This window comes from Salmo salar, chromosome ssa15 (genome assembly GCF_905237065.1).
Source record: "Salmo salar chromosome ssa15, Ssal_v3.1, whole genome shotgun sequence".
Lineage (NCBI taxonomy): Eukaryota > Metazoa > Chordata > Actinopteri > Salmoniformes > Salmonidae > Salmo > Salmo salar.
In genome coordinates, this window is record NC_059456.1 from 69251548 (window position 1) to 69270615 (window position 19068).

The 19068-nt window shown below is 41.9% G+C and overlaps 2 protein-coding genes across 2 annotated transcripts; one reads left to right on the top strand and one right to left on the bottom strand.

The window, feature by feature from the left end:
- Positions 1-4315: 4315 nt before the first annotated feature.
- On the bottom strand, positions 4316-5601 carry LOC106572332 (transcription factor HES-5). The gene is made up of 2 exons (XM_014146366.2): positions 5445-5601; positions 4316-5329 (listed from the first exon to the last, which is right to left on the bottom strand). Exons 1-2 carry the CDS (start codon positions 5502-5504, stop codon positions 4865-4867), a joined length of 525 nt encoding a protein of 174 aa, XP_014001841.1. The 5' UTR covers positions 5505-5601; the 3' UTR covers positions 4316-4864.
- Positions 5602-13284: 7683 nt separating this feature from the next.
- LOC106572246 (protein-S-isoprenylcysteine O-methyltransferase) lies at positions 13285-19033 on the top strand. The gene is made up of 5 exons (XM_014146271.2): positions 13285-13556; positions 13971-14059; positions 14171-14340; positions 15886-16103; positions 16213-19033. The coding sequence occupies exons 1-5, from the start codon at positions 13338-13340 to the stop codon at positions 16396-16398; spliced, it is 882 nt and encodes a 293-aa protein (XP_014001746.1). The 5' UTR covers positions 13285-13337; the 3' UTR covers positions 16399-19033.
- Positions 19034-19068: the final 35 nt, after the last annotated feature.

Genomic DNA, 19068 nt, shown 5'->3' on the forward strand with positions numbered 1-19068 from the left:
CGAACTCCATCCTAGCTGGAGGGGTGCTCTCATCTTATCTACGAACATAGACAGGGCTCTAACTCCACAATGAGAGCTGTTAGCCAGCCTGCCAGCTTAGTGGAGTCTGCCACTAGCACAGTCAGTGTAGTCAGCTCAGCTATCCCTATTGAGACCGTGTCTGTGCCTCGATCTAGGTCGGGCAAAACTAAACATGGCGGTGTTCGCTTTAGCAATCTCACTGGAATAAAGACCTCCTCCATTCCTGTCATTATTGAAAGAGATTGTGATATCTCACATCTCAAAATAGGGCTACTTAATGTTGATCCCTCACTTCCAAAGCAGTTATAGTCAATGAACTAATCACTGATCATAATCTTGATGTGATTGGCCTGACTGAAACATGGCTTAAGCCTGATGAATTTACTGTATTAAATGAGGCCTCACCTCCTGGTTACACTAGTGACCATATCCCCCGCGCATCCCGCAAAGACAGAGGTGTTTCTAACATTTACGATAGCAAATTTCAATGTACAAAAAAAAAGACATTTTCGTCTTTTGAGCTTCTAGTCATGAAATCTATGCAATCTATTCAAGCACTTTTTATAGCTACTGTTTACAACCCAAAGATTCCTAGATGCCCTTCCAGACTCCCTCCACCTACCCAAGGACGTCAGAGTACAAAAATCAGTTAACCACCTAACTGAGGAACTCAATTTAACTTTGCGTAATACCCTAGATGCAGTCGCACCCCTAAAAACAAAAAACATTTGTCATAAGAAACTAGCTCCCTGGTATACAGAAAATACCCGAGCTCTGAAGCAAGCTTCCAGAAAATTGGAACGGAAATGGCGCTACACCAAACTGGAAGTCTTCCGACTGTCTTGGAAAGACAGTACCGTGCAGTATCAAAGAGCCCTCACTGCTGCTCGATCATCCCATTTTTCGAACTTAATTGAAGAAAATAAGAACAATCCAAAATGTATTTTTGATACTGTTGCAAAGCTAACTAAAAAGCAGCATTCCCCAAGAGAGGATGGCTTTCACTTCAGCAGTGATATATTCATGAACTTATTTGCCGAGAAGATCATGATCATTAGAAAACAAATTAGGGACTCCTCTTTAAATCTGCGTATTCCTCCAAAGCTCAGTTGTCCTGAGTCTGCACAACTCTGCCAGGACCTAGGATCAAGGGAGACACTCAAGTTTTTTAGTACTATATCTGTTGACACATTGATGAAAATAATCATGGCCTCTAAACCTTCAAGCTACATAATGGACCCTATTCCAACTATACTACTGAAAGAGCTGCTTCCTGTGCTTGGCCCTCCTATGTTGAACATAATAAACAGCTCTTTATCCACGGGATATGTACCAAACTCACTAAAAGTGGCAGTAATAAAGCCTCCCTTGAAAAAGTCAAACCTTGACCCAGAAAATATAAAAACTATCAGCCTATATCAAATCTCCCATTCCTCTCAAACATTTTTGAAAAAGCTGTTGCGCAGCAACTCACTGCCTTCCTGAAGACAAACAATGTATACGAAACTCTTCAGTCTGGTTTTAGACCCCATCATAGCACTGAGACTGCACTTGTGAAGGTGGTAAATTACCTTTTAATGGCGGCAGACCGAGGCTCTGCATCTGTCCTCATGCTCCTAGACCTTAGTGCTGCTTTTGATACCATCTTTCACCACATTCTTTTGGAGAGATTGGAAACCCAAATTGGTCTACACAGACAAGTTCTGGCCTGGTTTAGATCTTATCTGTCGGAAAGATATCAGTTTGTCTCTGTGGATGGTTTGTCCTCTGACAAATCAACTGTTTTGGTGTTCCTCAAGGCTCCGTTTAAGGACCACTATTGTTTTCACTATATATTTTACCTCTTGGTGATGTCATTCGGAAACATAATGTTAACTTTCACTGCTATGCGGATGACACACAGCTGTACATTTCGATAAAACATGGTGAAGCCCCAAAATTGCCCGCCCTGGAAGCCTGTGTTTCAGACATAAGGAAGTAGATGGCGGCAAATCTTCTACTTTTAACCTCGGATAAAATAGAGATGCTAGTTCTAGGTCCCAAGAAACAAAGAGATCTTCTGTTGAATCTGACAATTAATCTTGATGGTTGTACAGTTGTCTCAAAAAAAATTGTGAAGGACCTCGTCGTTACTCTGGACCCTGATCTCTCTTTTGCGAACATATCAAGACTGTTTCAAAGACAGCTTTTTTCCGTATAAGTAACATTGCAAAAATCAGAAACTTTGTCCAAAAACTCATCCATGCTTTTGTCACGTCTTGGTTAGACTACTGGAATGCTCTACTTTCCGGCTACCCGGATAAAGCACTAAATAAACTTCAGTTAGTACTAAACACGGCTGCTAGAATCTTGATTAGAACCAAGAAATTCGATCATATTACCCCAGTGCTAGCCTCTCTACACTGGCTTCCTGTTAAGGCAAGGGCTGATTTCAAGGTTTTACTGCTAACCTACAAAGCATTACATGGGCTTGTTCCTACCTATCTTTCCGATTTGGTCCTGCCGTACATACCTACATGTACGCTACAGTCACAAGAAGCAGACCTCCTTACTGTTCCTAGAATTTCTAAGCAAACAGCTGGAGGCAGGGCTTTCTCCTATAGAGCTCAATTTTTATGGAATGGTATGCCTATCCATGTGAGAGAAGCAGACTCGGTCTTGACCTTTAAGTCTTTATTGAAGACTCATCTCTTCAGGAGGTCCTATGATTGAGTGTAGTCTGGCCCAGGAGTGTGAAGGTGAACGGAAAGGCACTGGAGCAACGAACCTCCCTTGCTGTCTCTGCCTGGTCGGTTCCCCTCTCTTCACTGGGATTCTCTGCCTCAAACCCTATTACAGGGGCTGAGTCACTGGCTTACTGGTGCTCTTCCATGCTGTCCCTAGGAGGGGTGCGTCACTTGAGTGGGTTGAGTCACTGACTTGATCTTCCTGTCCGGGTTGGTGCCCCCCCTTGGGTTTGTACCGTGGGGGAGATCTTCGTGGGCTATACTCGGCCTTGTCTCAGGATGGTAAGTTGGTGGTTGAAGTAATCCCTCTAGTGGTATCCTGCCTGTTTGGCCTTGTCCAGGGGTATCGTCGGACGGGGCCACAGTATCTCCCAACCCCTCCTGTCTCAGCCTCCAGTATTTATGCTGAAATAGTTTATAGTTAAATAGTTTCAGCTGTTCTGCCTGCGGCTATGGAACCCTGACCTGTTCACCGGACGTGCTACCTGTCCCAGACCTGCTGTTTTCAACTCTCTAGAGACATCAGGAGCGGTAGAGATACTCTGAAGGATTGGCTATGAAAAGCCAACTGACATTTACTCCTGAGGTGCTGACCTGTTGCACACTCTACAACCACTGTGATGATTATTATTTGACCCTGCTGGTCATCTATGAACATTTGAACATCTTGACCATGTTCTGTTATAATCTCCACCCGGCACAGCCAGAAGAGGACTGGCCACCCCTCATAGCCTGATTCCTCTTTAGGTTTCTTCCTAGGTTCTGGCCTTTCTAGGGAGTTTTTCCTAGCCACCGTGCAATTGGATTACTAAAGGAGAATTTTAATACTTAAACAAAGAGTGTGCATTTCCTTTCTGCTACCAATATGTATAAGTTTGATAATTATATAGACCTGATCATCTGTTGAAGAAATTGACCAACAACACCACACAACTGATTGGCTCAAACACATTAAGAAAGAAAGAAATTCCCCAAATTAACTTTTAATAAAACACAACTGTTAATTGAAATGCATTCCAGGTGACTACCTCATGAAGCTGGTTGAGAGAATGCCAAGAGTGTGCAAAGCTGTCATCAAGGCAAAGGGTGGCTACGACATTGAAGAATCTCAAATATAAAATATATTTTGAGTTATTTAACACTTTTCTGGTTACTACATGATTCCATATGTGTTATTTAATAGTTTTGATGTCTTCGCTATTATTCTACAATGTAGAAAATAGTAACAATAAGAAAAACCCTTGAATGAGTACGTGTGTCCAAACTTTTGACTGGTTCTGTACATAGGTTTTGTCCAACCACAAATCAACAATAGGTTTCAAGGTTTTGGTTTATCAATCAGGAACTGACATCTCTATACCTTTAGGATAGTTGCTCCTCACAATCTAAATGTAGGTTTGTGAATATAGTCAATCAACCAATATGTTTTATATACTAACTAGAGTGGTCTTTTTAACTGTGTGGATGAAAAAGTTAGCCATACTACTGTTGTAATCAGAATGGATGTGGGTGGAGAACTTTGTGTAGATATATGACTCCGTACGACAGAGAAGATAAAACCAAAAATGCATTTTTGAGAAACTTAAAGGTTTTCATTTATTTTCAAACACTTGATGGCATGTCACTCCAAATGGCGTGTCATTTAAACCAATAAAGGCAAACAAACTTTTCACAGAAAAGCTTTTTTCTTTACCAAACCTTTTGTGGAATACACAAAATCTCTTTAGGAAAGGTGTATCTTTAAAGTTACAATTAACTTTATAACATATTCTTTGAACATTGAATACTGTATTATCAATGACATTGATTTTACATAATCATAACATGATTTACATTTAGTGTAGATCCATTGGATCCATTTGTGTAATAATATAGCTACATCATCAAATTGATACATTTTATCATTCAGTGACAATTCATTGTAAAGAGTTTGACAAATTCTAAGAAACAGGTGGTCACAGACACAAACAGTAGCAACTCAATATGGGTTAGAAATGGCGAAACATGCCCTTTCTTCATCTGGATGAAGACTAATGACATAGCATCTCTTGCCAAACACAGAAGAAGTAGACCTCCGTCACCACTGTCCATGCCTGTCAAAATATAGACTGGCCTGTCTAATTCCGTTTGTCTGACATGAAAAGGTCTGAAGTGTTGCTATACCAGGGCCTCCAGAGCGGATGGGAGATGGGTCTCATCACACCCTTGGTGGTGGCCTGGTGGACTGGGGAGCCCAGCGGAGAGAGGGACCTGGGAGCCTGGCTGTGTTGGCTGGATGTCTGCAGGCTGTGGAAGTGGCTCAGCAGCCTGCTGTGGGACTGTGTCTTCACCTCACACTGCGACAAGAAGCTGACAGCCTCCTGCACACAGTGAGAGTAGCCCCCATTGGCTGCCACGGTGGAGGAACTTCCTGCCTGCTGCTGTTGGCTCAGGAAATAGACGGTCATCTCCAAGATGTCAGCCTTCTCCTGCTTGGAGTCAGGCTGCTGCAGGAGGAACTCGGGACCCAGGAGGGACTTGAGCTGCTCGATGCTGGTGTTGATGCGATCCCTGCGCATCTTCTCCACAGCTGGCTTCCTTACCTGCACAAAGCGAAAACAAGGAACAGTTTAGTCAACTTGATCTGCCATGTATAATTAACAGCAATAGAATAAGATTGAAATGTACTGTATGTATGTATTCAAAGCATTTGTTTACCTTAGTAAGTGAGAGGTGCTGCTTAGAGTAGGTAATCTGTCTAATCATTGATGGTGCCATGGCTGTGGCAGTAGTAGTTCTGTTGAGCTGAAGTCTCAGTAAAGAGCCAATTGGATATGTGCTGTCTTCCCTCTGGTTCTCCCTCCTATTTATACTCCTAAATCTCAATATGAATGTGTGCGTCTTGGGCTTGTTGGAGTTTCTCACAGCCTGGAGCCAATGGGAGAGCTGGGAGGGGCATTGCGAGATCCCGGCCTGCCACATGCTCAATGAAGTGTTTATTGCTGGGAGGACAAAGAGTGTGCCTCCAGGGAGCAGGTTGATAGAGCACACAAAAAACTATACACACCTTGGCCTAAACATCAGCGCCACAGGTAACTTCCACAAAGCTGTGAACGATCTGAGAGACAAGGCAAGAAGGACATTCTATGCCATCAAAAGGAACAGAAATTTTAACATGCCAATTAGGATCTGGCTAAAAATGCTTGAATCAGTTATAGAACCCATTGCCCTTTATGATTGTGAGGTCTAGGGTCCGCTTACCAACCAAGAATTCACAAAATGGGACAAACACCAAAATGACACTCTGCATGCAGAATTATGCAAAAATATCCTCTGTGTACAATGTAAAACACCAAATAATGCATGCAGAGCAGAATTAGGCCAATACCCGCTAAATATCAAAATCCAGAAAAGAGCCGATAAATTCTACAAGCACCTAAAAGGAAGTGATTCCCAAACCTTCCCTAACAAAGCCATCAGCTACAGAGAGATGAACCTGGAGAAGAGTTCCTTAAGCAAGCTGGTCCTGGGGCTCTGTTCACAAACACAAACAGACCCCACAGCACCCAGAACAGCAACACAATTAAACCCAACCAAATCATGAGAAAACAAAAAGATAATGACTTGGCACATTGGAAAGAATTAACAAAAAAACAGAGCAAACTACAATGCTATTTGGCCCTAAACAGAGAGTACACAGTGGCAGAATACCTGACCACTGTGAGCATAGCCTTGCGATTGAGAAAGGCCGCTGCAGGCAGACCTGGCTCTCAAGAGAAGACAGGCTATGTGCAACACTGGCTACAAAATGAGGTGGAAACTGAGCTGCACTTCCTAACCTCCTGCCAAATGTATGACCATATTAGAGACACATATTTCCCTCAGATTACACAGATCCACAAAGACTTCGAAAACAAACCCGATATTGATAAACTCCCATATCTACTGGGTGAAATACCACAGTGTGCCAATCACAGCAGCAAGATAAGTGACCTGTTGCCACAAGAAGAGGTCAACCAGTGAAGAACAAACACCATTGTAAATACCACCCATATTTATGTTTATTTATTTTCCCTTTTGTACTTTAACCATTTGCACATCGTTACAACACTGTCTGACACTTGTAATGTCTTTATTTTTTTGGAACTTCTGTGAGTGTAATGTTTACTGTTCATTTTTATTTTTTATTTCACTTTTGTATATTATCTACTTCACTTGCTTTGGCAATGTTAACATATGTCTCCCATGCTAATAAAGCCCCTTGAATTGAATGTTATAGATGGGGAGGGAGAGGAAGGCTGGGAGGGACAGGCAGGGAAAGGGAGGGGAGGGAGGGAGGCTGGGAGGGACAGGCAGGGAAAGGGAGGGGGAGGGAGGTTGACATGGCGTCGTTATGGATCTGGGAAAGTGGTGACCCCAGAGGAAGGAGTGTGCTCATCTTTTGCCATGATCACAGAATAAAGAGTGAGCACAAAGTGTTTCGGCACAGGGCACACATACAGTAGGTGTGAGACTGAGAGATCTGGGGCAGGGCTGTGATTCTAACAGCACTGTGTTGTCCACTAGCTTCATGGAACAGGTTGTATCCAATAGCCTAACTTGTTCATATTAATGAGGATCTGTTCATATCCATGAGCTATTCAAAATCCTTGGGTCTTTGGTGTAATGTCATGTAAAGATGTAATGATGTAATTATGGGGCAACATTTATCTATCACTCCAGTGTTAATTTGCTAAATTGTAATTACTTCGCTACTATGGACTATTTACTGCCTTACCTCCTCACGCCATTTGGACACACTGTATACAGACTTTTTTTTCTATTGTGTTATTGACTCTACGTTTGTTTATCCCATGTGTAACTCTGTGTTGTTGTTTGTGTCGCACTGCTTTGCTTTATCTTGGCCAGGTCGCAGTTGTAAATGAGAACTTGTTCTCAACTGGCCTTCCTGGTTAAATAAAGGTGAAATGAAAAAATTAAGTTTGACTTTGGTGTGGTCTGTATATTTGTCAGGTAGTAGATTTCTGTGAGTTATAAACACTGCACAGTTGTAGCAGTTACTGCCATGAAAGTCTTCACTTCAACCCATTTATATATCCAGAATTGAGTTTTGAAAAGCTCCACATGTAGATATGGACTGTTACTATTTTAGCAAACTTTCACATCTACTGATAGAAATGCAGGCACCACAACCTTTAGACACACACACACACACACACAGCTGCCCGTCTTGCCTGCCGCTGGCTGCGTCCCAGTCACAAGATCCCTTCCTGCCCAAGTGGAACGTGAGAGCTGCCATGGTCCTGAGTTTCCCACACTTCAGTGTTAATGACACTGGGGCGGACACACAAAGGAAGTGTGCCCCGTCACACAAAGCTCAAGTGACCAAGGCCCTTCTACTCCCTCCTCCCTCCTGCCCAGCCACAGCGCAGTCAACAAGGCTCTCACAAGGCTTTCACGGGCACACCATCTGGACAGATGGGACACTATAATCACCCAATGGGCCACGTGAGACCTGCTCATGGAGATGAAATAGAAAGCGTGAGAATGTAGGAAAAGGGCATTTAAAAAGTCAAACTTCAAAGTCTTTTAGATATTATGATGACTTTTTGACAAAATATATGAAAATACAAGATAAAAAAACATTTTGTATTATACTATTACCACCTAATCAAATAGTCAATACAAATTACTAATACCAATACCACCATTATTACAATTGTAATAGCACCACAATGTCAATTTGTATTCAGTTATTTTTATTTAATAGTTTATATGATGTAATGAAATTGATCTTATTTGAGTACTCTAGCAATGTTCACAGTGAAGGAATTTGGGGTGAAAATGCCTTTCTCTGCCATGGACACTTCATGCTTAACATCTCCAATGAACACGTGAAATGTCCACAGACAGAGGATCTACTCCCTGCTCCCACCATGTTCCCACCACGTATCAGTTGTAGTCAATGCTCATTGGTTAGTTCCCATCCATAACACATCATGCTACGAATGGGAGGGGGGAGGTGGGCATTTTTAAGGGCACCTCCCACCTGTTCATTTGGATCAGGGCCATTGTATTTAATTAATTCAAGAAATTCGTGCACTTTCTATTGTCACGAGGGCCTCGTGATTGCCAAAAATACTATGAGAAGCTGCATCACATTAAAGCGTAGTGAGAGCTGATATAAAGGGAAAGGAAAATGAGGTTAAAATCAGAGACATCGCACACTGAAAGCACACTGAGTCATTCACATCAAATGGACCATATTGAACTGATGAGGATGTCTTTCAATTAAGCTTATGGGAGCTATATATTGTAGGGCTATTTAACTCATGTTTCCTATCTCTGCTCCCACAGGGGTAAAGTGATGATCCTTGAGAGAAAATACACTGATAGGGTGGAGAAGCTTCGCACGGCACTCGAGAGCCAACTCCACAACAGGGTCTCCAGCACAGACTCCTTCTTCTCAGTCAGGAGGCCCCTGCTCTTCCACAACAACTACTCAAAGTACTCCAGAGATACTCTATGACTGTCTCCATTACCTGCTGAAGATATTGCCCCACTGTTGATTCAGTATGGATCTCCATGGAAACACCAAGACCAGCAGTGGGACTGAGCATGGTAACATTGAGCAGTTCCTGTACCCTATGCAAAGTTACTCTCACACCAAATCTATCATCATCTCTACACACCTGGAAGAGCTAAAGATTTTTTATTTTTTTTAATTACGTAACCTTTATTTATCTATTATTTGGACTATTTCAATTGATATGTACTATTTTGCAACTGAAATGGTTGGGATATTTTTTTAACAACATGTGTATATATTTCCAGATATATATTTGTTTAAACAATAGATTCAAAGTTAATGTTCTTTTGTAAAGACAGAGATTTTAATCTATGCTGTATGTATATGCCGTTCATTGTATGCCATTCTGTTTTAATATTTTTTGCTGAGCTGGTCACTTGTAGTCTACTCTCTGAGGAAAGAGTTATTACTGAAAGCCATATTCCTGTATGTATACAAAGGAACAATATGTTGAAATAAGTATAGGTTATGGTAGAGCTATGGTGGGCTCCTGAGTGGCGCAGCGGTCTAAGGCACTGCATCTTAGTGCTAGAGGCGTCCCTACAGACCCTGGTTTGATTCCAGGTTGTGTCACAATCAGCCGTGATTGGGAGTCCCATAGGGCGTCGCACAATTGGCCCAGCATTGTCTGGGTTAGGGTTTGGCTGGGGTACAGTAGGCCGTCATTGTAAATAAGACTTTGTTCTTAACTGATTTTCCTAGTTAAATAAAGCTTAAATAAAAGGGCCTCGTGGTAGGCTACATCACAAGGGAAATTATATTCCTGATATGCAATGTAAAAAGTTAGTTGTAAAAAAAACTGATGATGTCTGCTTTTTGTGGTAATTTTTTGGGGTCAATTTCTGCACTATTGCTTACTAAATAACTTGACAACTTAAAATATTTTAAATCCACCGAAAACCTCAACATCTATGGATCATGATTTCTTCAATAAGTGTTTCCCTAATAACCGGTAGTACATAATAGTTCTACATTTTCAGCTCTACCAGCCCGCCAGTCTTTGCATATGTCCATGTAACCTATTCATCCAAGCAGGCACAAATTCAACACACACACACACACACGCACACACACACACACACACACACACACACACACACACACACACACACACACACACACACACACACACACACACACACACACACACACACACACACACACACACACACTGTTTGCATATTGCTAGTAGCCAAAACAAGCAAATGAGAGATGTCATATTATTCTGTCTATTATTTTATGTGAATGATACTCAGTCTTATCTGGATAATACATGCAATGTTTTCTTCGTACAGTACATTTTGAATAATGAAACAATTTGGTTTCAACAGGCTGTTGAGTAACAAAACTTGTTCCTATTCACAAAATTTAAGCAGAAGTCTAATTTGTCTGTTGGACTGACGACTACCATTTATTGAATTTGTTTCCTGTGAACAGTATGGTAAATTCATGACAGATGAGATATATATATGTCCTCTGCTAGACAGCCTAAGCATTACTAAAAACAAGTTCCCCTCCATTTACAAAAAGTGATGCCTGGTCCAAAAAATTTGGCTAGACCTCAAGTAGAGAGAGGTTTGATTATATGGCTTTATAGCCCCATCTACAGTCAAGAAACCTGGCAGTGTATACCAGGATGACAACCTCTCCCTCAACGTGATCAAGACAAAGGAGATGATCATGGACTAAGGAAAAGGAGGGCCGAGCACGCCCCCATTCTCATCGACGGGGCTGTAGTGGAGCAGGTTGAGAGCTTCAAGTTCCTTGGTGTCCACATCACCAACTAACTATCATGATCCAAACACACCAAGACAGCCGTGAAGAGGTTACGACAATGCCTATTCCCCCTCAGGAGACTGAAAAGATTTGGCATTGGTCCTCAGATCCTCAAAAAGTTATACAGCTACACGATCGAAAGCATCCTGACTGCTTGCATCACCGCCTGGTATGGCAACTGCTCGGCCTCTGACCGCAAGGCACTACAGAGGGTAGTGCGTATGGCCCAGTACATCACTGGGGCCAAGCTTCCTGCCACCCAGGACCTCTATACAAGGCGGTGTGAGAGGAAGGCCCTAAAAATTGCCAAAGACTCCAGCCACCCTAGTCATAGACTAATTACTCTGGTACTGCACGGCAAGTGGTACTGGAGCTCCAAGTCTAGGTCCAAAAGGCTTCTTAAACCTCTTTTCTCTCTTTCTGTCTTTCTCTCGGAGGACCTGAGCCCTAGGACCATGCCTCAGGACTACCTGGCATGATGACTCCTTGCTGTCCCCAGTCCACCTGGCCGTGCTGCTGCTCCAGTTTCAACTGTTCTGCCTGCGGCTATGGAACCCTGACCTGTTCACCGGACGTGCTTGTTGCACCCTCGACAACTACTATGATTATTATTATTTGACCATGCTGGTCATTTATGAACATTTTAACATCTTGACCATGTTCTGTTATAATATCCACCCTGCACAGCCAGAAGAGGACTGGCCACCCCTCATAGCCTGGTTCCTCTCTAGGTTTCTTCCTAGGTTTTTGGCCTTTCTAGGGAGTTTTTCCTAGGGAGTTTTTCCTAGCCACCGTGCTTCTTTCACATGCATTGCTTGCTGTTTGGGGTTTTAGGCTGGGTTTCTGTACAGCACTTTGAGATATCAGCTGATGTACGAAGGGCTATATAAATAAATTTGATTTGATTTGATTTGATTTAAGGATCCAACCCTTTTTCAATTATCGCCTAAAATGACATAACCAAATCTAATTGCCTGTAGCTCAGGACCTGAAGCAAGGATATGCATATTCTTGATGCCATTTGAAAGGAAACACTTTGAAGTTCGTGGAAATGTGAAATTAATGTAGGAGAATATAACACATTAGATCTGGTAAAAGATAATACAAAGAAAAAGACGTGTATTTGTTTTTTGTACCATCATCTTTGAAATGCAAGAGAAAGGCCATAATTATTCCAGCCAAGGTGCAATTTAGATTTTGGCCACTAGATGGCAGCAGTGTATGTGCAAAGTTTTAGACTGCTCCAATGAACCATTGCATATCTGTTCAAAATGTATCAAGACTGCCCGAATGTGACTAATTGGTTTATTAACACATTTTAAAGTTCATAATTGTGGACTCTCCTCAAACAATAGCATGGTATTCTTTCACTGTAATAGCTACTGTAAATTGGAGAGTGCAGTGAGATTAACAAGAATTTAAGCTTTCTGCCCATATCAGATATGTCTATGTCCTGGGACACCAATCCCGTGGAGATTAACAGCTTCTACCCCCAAGCCATAAGACTCCTGAACAGCTGATAAAATGGCTACACGGACTATTTTCGCTGCTGTTACTCTCTGTTAATTATCTATGCATATTTACTTTACCTCTACCTACATGTACAGTACCAATCAAAAGTTTGGACACACCTACTTATTCAAGGATTTTTCTTTATTTTTACTATTTTCTACATTGTAGAGTGTGCAAAGCTGTCATCAAGGCAAAGGGTGGCTACTTTGAAAAACCTAAAATATATTTTGATTTGTTTTACACTTTTTTGGTTACTACATGATTCCATGTGGGTTATTTCATACTGTTGATGTCTTCACTATTATTCAACAATATAGAAAATAGTAAAAATAAAGAAAACCCCTAGAATGAGTAGGTGTGTCCAAACTTTTGACTGATACTGTCCATAGTACCTCAATTACCTCGACTAACCTGTGCCCCCGCACATTGACCCTGCATCGTTACTGTTATTTTTCTATTTTTATTATTATTATTATATTTTTTTTTACTTCAGTTTATTTTAGTAGATACTTTCTTAACACGTATTTTTCTTCAAACTGCATCGTTGGTTAAGGGCTTGTAAGTAAGCATTTCACTGTAAGGTCTACAACTGTTGTATTCGGCGCATGTGACTAATAAAATCTGATTTGATCAGCTGCGCAGCGTCACCTCCTGGAACTGAGCCAAGATTCATGAGGAAATTCTGTGATTGTTGAAAACTCGCGAGAGCCCATAAGGAGTAACGTTACTACATCATGGCAGGCAATAAGTTGGCATTAGAGGGAAAAATAAGTATTATAAGCTTTCTTTTAGGGCTTGGTGTTGTTCTAATTCCCCTTATTAGAACATTCGCTGGACATCTTGACTGGGTATTCGACTATCTCACTGGAGTGAGGGGGAAAATAGCTATTGCGGTGTACATCGCTGTTCTCAATGGCTTCTTGCTAATCATATATAAGGGACCTCTATATAAGGTAAGAGCTACAGTAGTAGCTAGCTAACGTCTGAAATAAGATGGCTAGCAGTAACATTAGCTAAGCTACTTAGCTAGCCATCTTGATTTATGTTGTATTTGCCCATCCAAAACGGCAGTCCGCTAGCTAGGCTTAATCTAAATGATCAGTTATATTAATTGGCGCGCTTCTTTCTGACAATGTATTGTGCTAATGTTAGCCGGCTAATCCTATTAACTGAATTGGATTGAGACAGCTGTCACCTTGATTACTTAAAGTATAACCCTAATTTAACGGTAAACTAGATAACACTATTGAAGTTAAGTGGGCCATGCCTAGGGTTATGTTATTGTCTTAACTGTTGATTTGGAGCCAGCTTTGTAGTTTCACAAGTTCAAGTTAGAAAGGTTATCGAAGCATGCTCTTTTATCCCAGGTTGCTGTGCGAGCCTGCTTCCTAGGTTTTACTTTTGGGTGTGGCTTGATCATAAGCTTTTCCCAAACTACATGGACACACTTTGGCTGGTAAGCATCCAACACCTGCACATTCTCTCTCTCTCCGTCACACACAAAACTAACTGATGTTAGTTCGATACCGGTTTATGCATAGTTCTCAGTCAATTAATGTATTTGCAGGTACATGTGTTCCATGTCTTTCTTCCACTACTCTGAGTACTTGGTGACGGCCATCATTAACCCCCGCAGCCTGTCTCTGGACTCGTTCCTGCTCAACCACAGTGTGGAGTACACCGTGGCTGCTGTCTCCTCATGGGTGGAGTTCACTATAGAGAAGCTCTCTGTCCCAGGTCTTGCCTCATACCACACTTGTGCTCAATGGTTGCGTTCCAGCCTGACTACATTGCTGGCATTGAATTGCATCAACCAATGGTTGCGTACCACGTCATTCTGCGTCGGCAGGCGTCTGCAATGTAGGCTCAATCCCAATACCCCCGTTAGCCCTCCCCTTCGTTTTCGAGTGTCCCTCGTGTGGGGGTGAGTAGCACTCGAAAATGGAGCAACTAGTGGTAGGGAGAGCTAAATTAGGCCTAGGGAATGGGACATCGCTACATCACTCGCGTCGATGACATGGATGTCGATTTTTAAGGCAGCCCCCCCACACCTCTCTGATTGAGGGGTTGGGTTAAATGTGGAAGACACATTTCAGTTGTACAACTGGCTAGGTATCCACTTTTCCCTTTCACTCGTGCAAGTCAGACAGATATAATTGAAGATGAGCCAGTACTGGCTGCAGTAACAGCTTTTCTTATATTTCTCACGCAACAAATACATACTTACCATATGAGCATCAAATGGAAAAACAACGTGCCTGTAATGTACCCATCCTTTGGCTGTGGTTCAATGTGAGGTAGTACTGAAGCAGGACTTTAATTCCATAGCAGTTTGACATGTAACAGTTGCATTCCCTTTACTCAGTCCTTAACAGTGGAGGCATTGTAGCTAGAACAATTAAAATCACTCTTAACAATTTTTTAAAAATCATTTTTTACCAAACGTGTAAGGGTCCATACACTGATAGGCTACACATCCATAGCATCCCGGTCTTTTTATCCTCCACTGTACAATAAGGAAGAAAAAAGTTAGCTACTGCTATGTTACCTGTTACCTACTAGCTCCAATAAATAACAATTACAAGTGAGGCAAGCTTACAAAATTGTACATAAAATTTGCAGTAAATGCATTAGTTAGCTAGATTCTTTACATACATTGGGTTTCACAGATTACAGCCTGGTTTGCTCAGGAGTCCCTACAACATGAATTACAATTCATACAAATGTCAAACGCCCGTATAGCAAGCTAAATGTATAGCTAGTTGGCTAATGTTAGCTTGTTGTTGCTAGCTTGTTAAATAGTGATTTTTGTAAATTAACTTTATGACCAAGAAATGTGCATTATAATTGATCTCTACTTATTCATCTTAACTGTAAATACTTTGCATGATTTGTTGTGAAGTTATAATTAATTACATTTCCTTCCATCCTAGTATTTTTGTCAGCCATCTTCCTGAAGCAACTTTAGAACCTTGGGTCGCAGGACTTTATGGTAGTTTTAATAACCACTTGATAGGAAGTCTGTATGTTGATTTGCTTCATTTGGAGGGCTGAAAAGGCACTACCCCCTCGCTCAAAGTTGAATTGGAACACCACTCTGACTCAATGTGGCTTGCGGGATCGTGCAAAACGGAGAGGAGGGCTAGGGGGTATTGGGATTGAGCTGTAGTCAGCCTGGAACGCAGCCAATAACTTTTCATGTCTCAGTTGAAATGGCATGACATGTTGTCACAGGAGGATTAAATGTCTCTATTGGCTCTAAACTTTCCCCCTCTGTCTCAGAGCTGAAGCAGCTGAGCTGGCTCAGCCTGGTGGGCCTGGTGATGGTGCTGTGTGGGGAGTTCCTTCGTAAGTCTGCCATGTTGACGGCTGGCTCTAACTTTAACCACATCGTCCAGAACGAGAAGGCCCAGAGCCACGTGCTGGTCACCGATGGGGTCTATGCCTTCTTCAGACACCCGTCCTACGTGGGCTGGTTCTACTGGAGCATTGGCACACAGGTACATGCCTAAAATGTCAATATTGTGAAAGTTACCAGAATTATTTTCTTAAACATGTTACAATCAAGCCCACTCCACTGATTTCACTTTTCCGTGTCCAATGTTCCAGGTGATGTTGTGCAACCCTGTCTGCATCGCGGGCTACACCATGGCCAGCTGGCGCTTCTTCCGTGAACGGATTGAGGAGGAGGAGCTCTCTCTCCTCCATTTCTTCGGAGAGGACTACCTGGAATACAAGAAGAAGGTGGGCACCGGCCTGCCCTTTATTTCAGGCATCCGCATCAACAGCTCCTAGGTGTGAGAGATGGGGTCCTGGATGTATGAACATGGCAGACAGACGGGCACTGTGAGGGGCAGCCCTGGTCAGCATACTGTGGCTTAGACCTTGTGGTCGCCCGCCCTGGGGGGGGGGTCTAGAGCTCACGGAGACCGACACCTACGAGCGTGGTAAAGGGCTCCCCAAAAACCTGGGTAGACGGACTCACTCGAAAAGAAACGACACCCCCCCCCCCCCAATGTTGTATATCTATTGCACACATCCAACCACCTCTTTTGTTTGGTTAGTTTGACTACTAGAGATTTTTTTTCTTTCTTTCATCTTCATCTCCAATGTCTCCCGTTTCTGTGTTTTCCATAGGGAGGAGTTAAGTTTCTTCAGTGGATGCTGAATGGATTTTTAGCTTGGGTTACTGAATCAAAGTGCTGTAATGAGCTTGGTTGAGTGTCTCATTCCTTGTTTGTCTGGCTTATCACTAAGTCATCATTATTAGGTCTCAGTGTTTACAACAATAGTTTTACACAAGATTAGGGATGCACAATTTCATCTTCCCTCGTACATGTTCTTTCCCGGTAGGTAAATCTGCGCTAAGAAGCATTTATTTCTGTGTGACTGTTGTACGTTTTTTTTAAATCCCAAAATGACGGCAAAGTGGTTGCTTGCAACATGGTCTTTGCCCCATAAGTTAATTAACTTTTCATAAATTATAAAATGCCTTTTGATGGTAATCAAATGTCAAAATATGCCATGACAAAATATTGGTTATAGGTATCAGCCCAGAATTTCTATACTAATGCATCCTTACCCAAAATGATTTATTTTAAATGTGTTGGAACCGGTCCAGGGAACAAAACTGTAAAATTTAATTTAAGGAACTGAATCGGGAACGAAAGTGATCCATACGGTTCCGGAACAGAACCGTTATTTTAAAAGCATGCAAACCGGTTAATAACATTCTTTTACGTTCTAGCCACTTTTTTTCTAGTCCCACAAAAGAAACGCAACAAAGCGCATACGCAAATGCCCTCACTCTTGTCACTCAAACTTATTCCAGCGTCTGCCTGCAAATTGAAAGTCTTTGCCTGTGCATGTTTAGGCTACCTGCCCCTCCCCCATCTGAAGCATAGGCTACTGTACTGACCTTTAATTAGCTAGAGAAGAGTGGATTAACTTTTTCAATGCTAGTTAAGGATACTATAGGCCTAGTTGAGTTTCAGATTGGATTTATTAACTACAAAAAGGTAAGATGTGTTTTATTCTGGTGCTGCTCTTCACACACAAGCTTGTTAGCTAGCTAGCTCAAAGGACATTCAAAGCCTCTCCTAGGTATAATTCTGTGAACCTAATTCAGATAATGCATGTCTTAACGAGGGCCAGCGCTTCAAGCCTGCTCCTCAACCCTCTCGCTCTCTCCCCACCCGTAAAATTTCAGTAGCATCTTGGGCCATAGGCTACACTGGTCTGTCCATCACGCATGTAAACAACTAGCTTGCCTGCTCTATCTGCACTGATTGCTGAAGTCATTTTAATGAGCTAAATGTTTAAAAAAAAATTCACAGGTTTCAAACCGGTTCAGAACTTTATTTTGCTGATCGGAACTGTGGAATGGAATGAACAAAAAAAAAAAGTTTTGTTTTTGTTGTTGAGAAAATCACTTTGGTTCCAACCCCAGATTTTAAATTCACATATCCCATGTCCACTCAGGATCAAAAGGCTGTACAATCAGAAATCTTTTGCTAATTTGACAACCTGAGCAAGTTGCAGCTTGGTTCTCGGATTTCTCCAATCGGTACGGCATAATAAGTCAGAAATATCTACTTTGTAAGTAATTTAAAACATAATGAACACAGACAATCCATTCACTGTTCTATTCCAGTCTGCTGTAAGTCTTAAAATGTCCCCTGGGTATAGACTATGAATCAGGGGTGTTGTTCCTCCATAGAGTTTTAGGGCACTCACTAATAGTCATCTTTAAAATGCATTTGCTCTCACACGGTCTTTCTCTACCCCCACTTGATCATCACTCCAATTATTTATTTGTTCTGTGCGCTTGTCTCATGCTCACTGTGTATTAAAACCAACCAAAAGATGCATTCCTATGGCAAAGGGGTTCAGAGAGCTACACCCAACATGGCTTCCTTCTGAACTACCGCAGCTTGTCTCAGGTGAAAGGTCGCCTCTGCCCTCCACTCTGTATGCCCAGACTGTATGGAGTGCAAGAGGAGTATGTCTGTGAGTGAAAGAGAATTTGTGAAATTAGAACAGTCAAAAGCACTAACTGTTGTGCAAGATGAGTGTGTGTGAGTTAGTTTCTGAAATTAGGACAGTCTAGAGCACTGTAAAAGTGATGTATTACATGAATACAGATGAGATTCTGTAGATTAATATAAGAGCACATTCAGTTGGCTGCAGACGTACGATAGTTTGCCGCTCCAAGCATGATACAGCTGAGCTGAACGTGGAAAAAGCCAGTTGTGTTGCACTACAGTATAACAATACTACAGTTTGTTACAGGTCATTTAAAAATGTATCACGCAGAGGGTATACTTATCTAACTCCTGGTTGATAACTTTTTTTCACTTTACTGACAATTTCTGAATTGAATGAACACCATTGTCCTGTCAAATAAAATAAAAAGTTTATCCTAAGAAAATTGTCTTCCTCATTAGGTTGTCTTTCATGTTGTTG

What these genes read in the sequence shown, in the direction of transcription:
- LOC106572332 (XM_014146366.2), bottom strand. Translation starts at nt 5,504, where the DNA reads ATGGCACCATCAATGATTAGACAGATTACCTACTCTAAGCAGCACCTC. An exon ending in AGCACCTCTCACTTACTAAG is followed by an intron (nt 5,330 to 5,444) that starts GTAAACAAATGC and finishes CGCTTTGTGCAG; the next exon opens with GTAAGGAAGCCAGCTGTGGA.
- LOC106572246 (XM_014146271.2), top strand. Translation starts at nt 13,338, where the DNA reads ATGGCAGGCAATAAGTTGGCATTAGAGGGAAAAATAAGTATTATAAGC. An exon ending in ATAAGGGACCTCTATATAAG is followed by an intron (nt 13,557 to 13,970) that starts GTAAGAGCTACA and finishes CTTTTATCCCAG; the next exon opens with GTTGCTGTGCGAGCCTGCTT. An exon ending in ACATGGACACACTTTGGCTG is followed by an intron (nt 14,060 to 14,170) that starts GTAAGCATCCAA and finishes ATGTATTTGCAG; the next exon opens with GTACATGTGTTCCATGTCTT.